We start from the raw sequence: 9,828 nt of genomic DNA, 5'->3' as shown, positions 1-9,828 counted from the left end.
ACGGCAACGAACGTGACGAAAACCCGAGTTTTAATTTCGCGTGTACTCACAGCCTCGACGTCTAGGACTGACAACGCGAGGGGTTTTCCCAACGTTTGAATTTACCGAAACACGACACCCTATTGTTTCACCTCAATTTTTATATGTTCACCGTTTTTTAGCTCTAGTATCGTAACGAAATTAATGGAAGCCAACCGAATTTATGTCGACTTACCGCTTCAATGCTCGGGACTGACAACGCCTGGGTTATATACTTTCCTGGGTTTTGCCGACCATATAAACGTTGAATATTTTATTTTGATATATGTTAACATTTTTATACGTTAACTTGAGCAGTTTATTTCTTGGGTTTTAACTCATATTTTTTACCAACGGTGTCTATAGTATAACGAGCCTAACCGATAATGTTCAAATTCGCGTCGACTCACCGCTGTAACGCTCAGGTTTTAACGATGGTGTTATACTAGTTGTCCCACCGCAACGCGGTCGGTTAATCACTAGTTATTATTATTATTATTCAATTTTTGTATTGAAATATGTTGACCCTTTACGACTTAACAACCTAAAAAGTAAAAACAATCGTGAACACATTCAAACAACTTGTTACATTAGATTTACACTAATTTTTCAACCCTATAAACACCCTCATATATTCTTTCAAGATAGACTAATCATACAATTTTAATTAACTTTTTAAAGAAAATAATTTGTCGATGATATAGTGTTATATAAATTTAAGTATTGCATAAGAGAAATAAAAACAATGTAAAAAATATAATTTATTTTTTGTTTAAATTAAAAGGTTAAATATATTTATTATTATACCACACTACTAAAATCAAATAATTTAAAATTACATAAAAATAAGTAGTTTATAAATCATTAATGCATGTGATACAAGCTATGAACCCAAAATAACACACATCTATAAAAATGAAAACAAAACCATATAAGAAAAAAAAAAACACCAATCAGGCCCCAACTAATGCTTGTGATATAAGCTATGAACCCAAAATAACACACACATCTATAAAAATGAAAACAAAACCATATTAAGAAAAAAAAAACCCTATCAGGCCCCAACCAAGACCTCTGACGCCGCCCTTAACCAAGGGCAGTATCCTCTAGCCCTTTGATAGGAAATCACTGATAACGAACAGAAAATTGAAATGATAATTAAAACGGATAGACTACATGTCACCCGAGATACATAAAATACTACTCGATTAAACCACAGGATAGCCTAACACGCGCTTAGGATGCAGAATCCACCACCTAAACTTGTAATTAGTTTTCAAAGATCACCATTCAAATTGCCAAACTTGAATTAATGGAGCATCAATTTTACTCAAACTCATTTGAGAAAACTTAACACAAAATTCATCATCATATCATCTGCCTTCATTCATCGATTAATCTAATACATATAGGAATGAAAAAGGAAGATATGATGGGAACTAACTGCCACGTACAAAGCCTAAATAAACAAAATAATTAAAATTGCATAAAGTCATAAACTAACAAATATATGAAAAACTATACCTTGGGATAAATGTTGCATAAATGGGTCGGTTGAAGCATGCATGGGGTAGGCATGTTCAAAACGGTTTGGGACTAGGAACCGGAACCGGTTCCTAACCGGTTCCTATATTCAAAACCCCCTTTTAAACCGATTCCAGGCTCGAACCGGTTAGGGAACCGAACCGGTTCTCCCACCCTCGGACCCCTAACCTATCTAACCGGTTCTTACCGGTTCCTAAACCGGTTCCTGTACCGTAACCGGTTCCAACCGGTTATAGTGTAATTTTTTTTTTTTTTTTTTCGTTTTTCGTTTGCGATTTGGATTCTAAACTACGATTCGTATTTGTATAACATGAAAAATAAAAAAAACAATTAACATAAAAATAAACAATTAACTGATGAGGAATACTCATCAGTGGGAACATTAAACTTATAAATATAAAGTTGTGACATATTATTTCTAGAAAAGCCTTCTTGTTCGTCGTAATTATTGAGCGGCGACTTCTTCCTCGAAATTACTTGTAGAAATGCCTTCTTGTTCGTCGTGCACTCGAACATCAAGTGGTGTTTCATCTTCGAGAGTAGTTACGTGTTGAATACGATCGATTGAGTCAAAGTGATCCTTTAAGCAAATGCACATCTCCACCGACTCCGAATTTAGTCTTGTTCTTCTCACCGATATTACCCTGTCACTAAGAGAAAAAACGGATTCCGAAGCTACCGTAGAAGCTTGGACGGTTAGTAAATCACGGGCCATGGTGGCAAGAATCGGAAACTCGGTTTTCTTTACCTTCCACCAAGCCAAAACATCAAAAGTGCCATATTCCTCTTCGGATAAACCGGTAGAGTAATCATTTGCACTATACCTTCCTAGTTCGCTTGAAGGGGTGTTACCCCTTTGTTTTTTAGCCGTTACGTTGCGAACGGTGTTCATAAGGCTAATCATGGGATCTCGTACTCTAGTAGCACTTGAACTTGATGAAGACCCCCCCAGCATAGGCAAGTGTATGTTTGACCCATATTTATTTAAATAAAAGTCATACATAAATTTAAAATTCAAGTTAAAATCATTTTTTGCCTCTGTTGAAAAGTTTGGGTCAACTTCATGCATATCTAAGGCTGAAAAAATTTCGTCTATCACACATTCAACCCCCGTAACATTTAACATTGGGTTTAAAGCGGCGGCGCAAGTAAAAACCGGTGGCAATTCAAGAAAGTATTTTTTTAATTTAAACATCATTGGTAATATGATGTTTGAAAACATTGGACTTTTATTTTCAAATTCTTTAAGATTGTTAACGATTAAAAATAACTCCGAAAGAACCAAGGGACTTGTTGGATAATACGTTCCCGATAGTTTCGTAGTTGATGTTTTAAAAACTTCAAGAAAAGTCGATAAGTCATTGATAATTTCCCATTTCTCATTTGAAAAGGGGATTGCCAAATCATTCTCGGCAAGACTAGAATGAAACATTTGTAAAGTTTCTCTTTGTTTCAAAGCACTTTGAAACATTATGCAAGTGGAATTCCATCGATGAGGTACATCCCAATTAGCTCCCAAAGCTTTTCTTCCCGTATCTTTACAAAATTTTCTATATTCCATTTGTCTTTTTTTACTTTTCTTAAAAACTTCATGTATCATTAGTCTAAAATCGTTTATAACCGATGTAACCTCATCCGAAGCAAGTCCGTCTTGCACGATTAAATTAATGATATGTGCAACACACCTTGAGTGAAAAAATACACCATTGCAAATCGGCGTATATTTTAATTTTAATTATTATTCGACGCGTTATCAAATGCCATTGAAAATATTTTATTTTCTAGTTTATAAGTTTTTATAACATAATCTAAAATTTCAAACAAATTATCTCCCGTATGTGGATACTCAAAGAGTTCGAAAGCAATGGTGCGTTTCATCATTTCCCACGATGACGGGTCTACCCAATGAGCGGTGACACAAAGATAAGATTCGGGTAGACCATGTGGAGCCGACCAAACATCACTAGTTAAGTTTATTCCCGTATTTATATTTTCAAAATATGCAATTAGTACCTCTTTGGCCTTCTTCCACAATTTTAAACAATAACGTTTAAGAGTATGACAACTTACGTGAGTGTATTGTGGTTGAAGCGTATCTCGAATCATGGCGGTTAAGCGAGGGTTGTCGAAGTGGCTAAACGGCAAAGCTTCTTGAATCACAAACTTCGCCATACGATCTTGAACTCGATCAATTTGGTATGTAAATATTCCGCCTTCACTATCCATTTGCGTTTGTTGCGAATCGACGTTCTTTTTCAACATCTTGCAATACGGTTTTTCGATGTGTTTCTTCAAATTTGAATTCGAAAGTGGGTTTAAATAAATCCACAAAACTTGCACCGAGCCTTCAATGAATGGTCACTCAATTCAACCAAATCCCAATTGCACCAAATCTCTTGATTACGATTATGAGATACAATACGAACGAAACTTGGTTCGGCGTTGGAACCTTGACCAACCGATGATTGTGAGGCAGCCATAACAACAAATATGAATATAGAAGAAGAGAAAACAAGAGATTAGAGAACTCAAAACGTTGTAATAGCGTTTTTTTTGTATTTTTTTGCGTTCGGGTTTGCGTTTTGAGTGTTGTGATGAACCCATGACACCAAATACCTATTTATACTAGTAGTGGGGTGCTTGGGGGAGCCAAAAAACGGCTATTTTTGACCCCAACGGTCAAAAAACGGCCAAAAAAAACGATTTCCAACGGCTATATTCGATCCAACGGCTAGAACCGGTTAGGAACCGGTTCCGGATGGTTCGGTTCCAGAACCGGTTCCGGTTCGGTTCCGTTTCCTACCCGCCCCCACTCAGAAATGCAAGAACCGGTCACGGATCATCGGGTTGAATCACATAGGGTCCGGTTCCTACAAAAAACGGGTAGGAACCGGTTCGGGTCCACCGGTTCGGTTCCAGGAACCGGTTTTGTTGAACACCTCTAGCATGGGGTACATTAGAACTGGGCTCTAGCCTCTAAGCTTGGCCCAATACGGTAAGATGCCCAAATTATGATTCACACAATCACACTTTAATAGACATATATGTAGGCGTAGGCGTTTAGTTTAATGTCGTTATGGGTAGAGGTGTACGAAAGAACCAATTTGGGACCGGTTTTATGCAAACCGAACCGGTTTGGGTTTAAAACTGGTTTCACCCAAACCGCCAGTTCCAGGACTGGTTCCCCTTAAGATCTACCAAACCGGTTTTAAAACCGAACCGGTTTGAGAACCGACCTGGATCAGGTCGGCCTATCTTGCATCTAAACCGGTTTATAAATCGAACCGGTTTTGACCCCGGTTCGGTTTGGGTTTAAAACCGATTTTGTACACCTCTAGTTCTGGGTTATTAAAAGAGTGAGTAAATATTCACAACTCATCTATCGGTTCAATCAGATTGGTGGTTGTGAAAAAAACGGGTTAACGGGTCATGACGGGTTAGTAGGTCGATTCGTTTAACTAACAAGGTTACACAAGTCAATTCGAACATGACCCGCTTAATCAAGCAAGTCACCCGAACATGACCACTTGTTTAAATGGTTAGATACTTAGACACGTCATCCCAAAATGTTATTATTTATGTGTCATGTTTGTGCTAGAAATTTGCGTCCCAAGGTAATATAAAACATTTATAAGCATATCGTGTTTTGGATGGACACGTCTAACTCATATAATATACAGGTCATGTTCAAGTTGAACTAAAGTTAAACACGTAGACTCATTTAAAAGTAGAATTATTCGTTTTAATGTTTGTTTATAAGTATATTAATGTTAATTTTTGGCTTTATTATTGTCATGTACAAAATGATCCTTTTGGCTTATGGGAATAAATTTTCTCGTGACTTTTGCCAGCAAATGACATCACTTAATTTGTATCATGTAGTGTCCACAAGTAATGGTAATAAACAGAATATAAGACTCTAATGAAACCATTAATGTACCAAAAGAATTATGGTTACTAGAGTTGCACATCTCATATTCATCCCTGTCCCCGGACTTGGTCATATCATGTCCTCCATCGAGATCGCAAAATTACTCGTGAATCGCGATCAACGTCTCACAATAACCGTCCTTGTAATCAAACCTCCAGGCTCGAATTCTAACCCGGCTAACACCACCTACATAGATTCATTGACTAAGAACAACATGGATCACATATCCTTCATTCAACTCCCTCAAGATGAAATATCATTTGACCCCAAATCTCCCATGTCTTTATTTAGTAAATTCATCCCTAGTCATTGCAAACATGTTAGAAATGTTGTGGCTGACATGACTAGTCAACCGGGTTCGGGTCGGATCGTTGGATTTGTCATTGACATGTTTTGCACATGCATGATAGATGTGGCTAATGAGTTTAATTTTCCAACCTACATGTTCTTCACTTCTAATGCCGCTTTTCTTGGATTTAAGTTTTACATTCAGAAACTATGTGACGATATGAATGATGACGTTATTGCAACGGTTCCAAGTTTTGTCAACCCATTGCCAACCAAAGCCTTTTGGAGTCTTGTCCAGACTAGAGAAGGTTTGGATTTTGTTTTGAGGTCCGTTAGGAAACTTAGAGATGTCAAAGCAATCATGGTTAACACATTCTTGGAATTGGAAACACACGCGATGGAGTCGTTATCTGCTGACACTATGGTCCCACCAGTGTACTCGGTGGGACCTATACTCAACCTAGAAGGTGGGTCTGGTACTGGGAAATCGTCTGACAATGATGTCATTAGGTGGTTGGATAGTCAACCGCTTTCCTCGGTTTTGTTTTTGTGTTTTGGGAGCGTGGGTTGTTTTGATGAGGTCCAAGTGAAGGAAATAGCACGTGGATTAGAGCAGAGTGGTCACCGATTCGTGTGGTCCCTACGTCGACCTCCATTAGATCAAACATCAAGGGTCCCTGGCGAGTATGAGGATCCGAGTGTGGTGCTTCCAGAAGGGTTTATGGAGCGAACACGTGGAATAGGGAAAGTTATTGGGTGGGCCCCACAGACGGCAGTGTTGGGTCATCATGCAGTGGGAGGGTTCGTGTCCCACTGTGGGTGGAACTCGTTGTTGGAGAGTATATGGTTCGGCGTACCATCAACAACATGGCCAATGTACGCTGAGCAACAGATGAATGCGTTTGAGATGGTGGTGGAGCTAGGATTGGCAGTGGATATAAAGTTGGATTTTAGGAAGGACACATTTACACCTAAGGCAAATACGATCGGTGTTGTGTCAGCTAAGGAGATAGAAAATGGGATAATACGAGTGATGGAGGATAATGAGGTCATAAAGAAAGTGAAAGCAATGAGTGTGAAGAGTAGATCCGCGGCATTGGAGGGTGGCTCGTCATATGCGTCTTTCGGATGTCTTATTCAAGATTTTTTAACAAACCTAATCTCTTGAATTGGTCTTTTACTAAGTTAAGTTTGAACTTTGAAGTGTCTTTTTCAAGTGTTCGTGTAACAAGGTGAACAACAAATGTTTAGACTGAATTATCTTAATTTTCCATAATGTAAGTGAGTTGGGGTACCTTAGAACTTGATGTCATATCTAGTCATTTAGCTTGGCAAAATGTACTTAGATGATCATATATGTTCACTACTACAATTCTTATGAAATAGTATTGACATTTTAAGTACAAAAAGAAGAATGGAAGAACAACCCATATACATTTAGCACACAACAGGAAAACCAAACATCTAAACATGTTTCCTTTCATGTTATGGCTTTTTTCCCACATGATAGATAGATTTAATCGTCCACTAAAACCGAAAATAAAACGAAGAAATAGAAATATTAAACAACCCTTGTCACCGTCAGATTCCTTTTATACGGTTCTAGCACTTCTCCACTGACGTTGGTTCTTGCACACGTGCAATTATTAACATACATTAGCAAGATAACATACCTAGCCCGATTGCTTCCGACCCTTCATGATTCTTAACCGCTTGCACGAGTCTATAAACATCCTGCAATACCAAAAAGACAAAAATAATCTCTTTTAACACAAGTACTTGATAATAAGTTGATAATCTGCTTACAACCAAACAACTTACTCCCATGGGACATCACCAACAAGCATCCAATCACCGTCTTTGTCTTCATACGTCAATACACATTCATCGCGACGTAAAAGATCTTTCAAGTTATTTTCACTTGACCCTTCTTTCCCTCTTATAGTAGAACTACATTGACCTAATTCAAAACACAAGTCAACTATTAAAATAAGATGAATTTAAGTGACATAGTGATACAACCCAAATACCACAAAAGGCCCGATCTAAAAAAAAGACCCGTAAGCCGACCTGTTATGAAGACTAAAATGATTTGGATGAATCTTTTTCAAATATTATCAAGAATCTTATTTCTTGATTTCAAGTTATTTTATTTTAATTATAAATTTATTTCGAAGTTTAATTATGTTTCCTACTTTTTTTGTTTTCTTTAAAGATCGTTGAACTTTTTAATCATAATCATAGAATAATTATTTGGTTTCCTTTCTTCTTTATTTTGTGTTCTTGTGAGATTTGCGTTTGTCTCGAATAAACCGTATCACATAGTAATATGATGAGCAAGAGTGTACCAAGAGTGAAGCAATTGAACATCTTCTCGAGTGCGGTTGATAGTTGGGTGTAGGTTTTGCAGCTTTTGAGATCAACCTTCCTTAAATATGGAGCACCATCCATGCTAACCTTCACATGGAGGCACCCTCCACATACCGACTTACCTTTGGTCGCGTCACCATTTTTTGACGAATTAGGGGCCATAATGTTCTTTCGGAAAGATCGAATTGGTGGCCACCCTACCACTTGAGCCCTGTTAAACATCCCAAACAAAGTTCATTCCTTAGAACAATTCACACAAGTTTGAATACGCGGTTTACATATAAAGGAGATCTACGCATAACACTAAATACTGCGAAAAAAAAAAACAAAATATATACAAAGTGTATATATATGTTTTCAATCTTAAAAATTTTGAAATAATAAAAATGCAATATTTATTTCTCTCTATTAAATTTTTAAAAATAAAAGATAGAACAAATTTCATTTATGTATAACCTACATATGATTTGCACAATGCTAGTAAACAGTTAAAATTTAAAACTAAAAAAATTGAAGAAATTATCTTTTATGGCTTTTTATGCATGTACAAAATTTGTAAGAAAGTACAAAATTTTAAACAATAAAGACAAATTTGTTATTGTGTTCTCGCAATAATTTAATGTTACTTAATAGTTAATAACTTAACACTACTCATCTTTGTTACATACAACATTAATAATCTTTTGAAATTCTTAAAAAGTTAACCCAAATAAGCTCTTAATTCTTTCTATGAACAAATAAACAACCATATTATAATGCAAATTAAAAAAAATAGTTGTAAATCTCCTTTGATGAATACTTACTTATTAGTATCCGAAAACCCTCTTTTAGCTCCTGCAACATTGTTCTTTGTAGGACTGTTTTTGCATGAACTGTTTTCCAAATCTTGACTTTAACCAGGAAAGCCGAGTCGTAGTTCGGTGGCTTTGAGGTTATGAGCATTCTGGTTGTCACTTTGGGATGACTTAATGGAAGATTTAGATGTTGAAGAAGGTTCTGATAAGCCTATATAATCATGTTCAAGTGGCATAGACATAATAAGTGAAAGTTAAGGTTTTGGAAGAAATAGCGGAATGAGAAGTAGCTAGAGGAGAATGTGTGAATACAATCATGTTTGCTCACATGTTATATATAGTGTATTTCTTATTGTATTTGATTACTTGGATTAGTTTTAATTGTATTGTATTTTTAAATAATAATGTTAAGAATTTATGATATCTTTTTTTCTTTTAACGGCAAAGAATCTCACATGTAAACCTATTCTTTCGAAGTTTTGGGTCTATGTTCTAGGTCGACTCTTTGACCGGCGTGAGACCGTACTCACTAATGGGTGGAAACTAGATAAAATCCGTAAATCCTCGTCACCTGTCTGAAGATTTTATGATCTCCTGTATTTAATAATAACTAAACACATAATTAACAATAAAAAAAGGGTTTTAAATAGTTCAATATACTACCGACACATCATACTTGTCGTATAATATTTTCATCATTCCAAATTCGTTGTATAACCCTCTATGTATTTAGGGATGAACAAATAGTATCAAGTACCAGTACTAAACTTTTAATAAAATCGGTATTGGGAAACTCGGGATCAATACCGGTACTAGTATTTATTGAATTTGTGCTTACAGTAATGGCCCCGAACCGAGCATTTTCGATAACGGTACCAAATT

The 9,828-nt window shown here is 36.4% G+C and overlaps 1 protein-coding gene and 1 pseudogene across 2 annotated transcripts; one reads left to right on the top strand and one right to left on the bottom strand.

Annotated features, from left to right (window-relative positions):
* The first annotated feature begins 5,504 nt into the window (after nt 1-5,504).
* On the top strand, nt 5,505-7,080 carry LOC143616409 (anthocyanidin 3-O-glucosyltransferase 2 pseudogene; annotated as a pseudogene).
* Nucleotides 7,081-7,089: 9 nt separating this feature from the next.
* On the bottom strand, nt 7,090-9,396 carry LOC143616410 (auxin-responsive protein IAA8-like). Of its 2 annotated transcripts, XM_077089247.1 has the most exons (4): nt 8,956-9,396; nt 8,131-8,363; nt 7,604-7,742; nt 7,090-7,516 (listed from the first exon to the last, which is right to left on the bottom strand). In XM_077089247.1, exons 2-4 carry the CDS (start codon nt 8,312-8,314, stop codon nt 7,456-7,458), a joined length of 384 nt encoding a protein of 127 aa, XP_076945362.1. In that variant the 5' UTR covers nt 8,315-8,363; nt 8,956-9,396; the 3' UTR covers nt 7,090-7,455. The 2 variants fall into 2 exon arrangements, with proteins under 2 accessions (XP_076945362.1, XP_076945361.1); XM_077089246.1 differs by lacking the exon at nt 8,956-9,396 and having other exon boundaries at nt 8,131-8,454.
* Nucleotides 9,397-9,828: the final 432 nt, after the last annotated feature.

Source organism: Bidens hawaiensis, unplaced genomic scaffold (assembly GCF_021521415.1).
Source record: "Bidens hawaiensis isolate Kalapana, Puna unplaced genomic scaffold, B.hawaiensis_p1.1 tig00047129_1, whole genome shotgun sequence".
Classification (NCBI taxonomy): domain Eukaryota; kingdom Viridiplantae; phylum Streptophyta; class Magnoliopsida; order Asterales; family Asteraceae; genus Bidens; species Bidens hawaiensis.
This window is presented reverse-complemented; position numbering and strand designations above follow the sequence as displayed.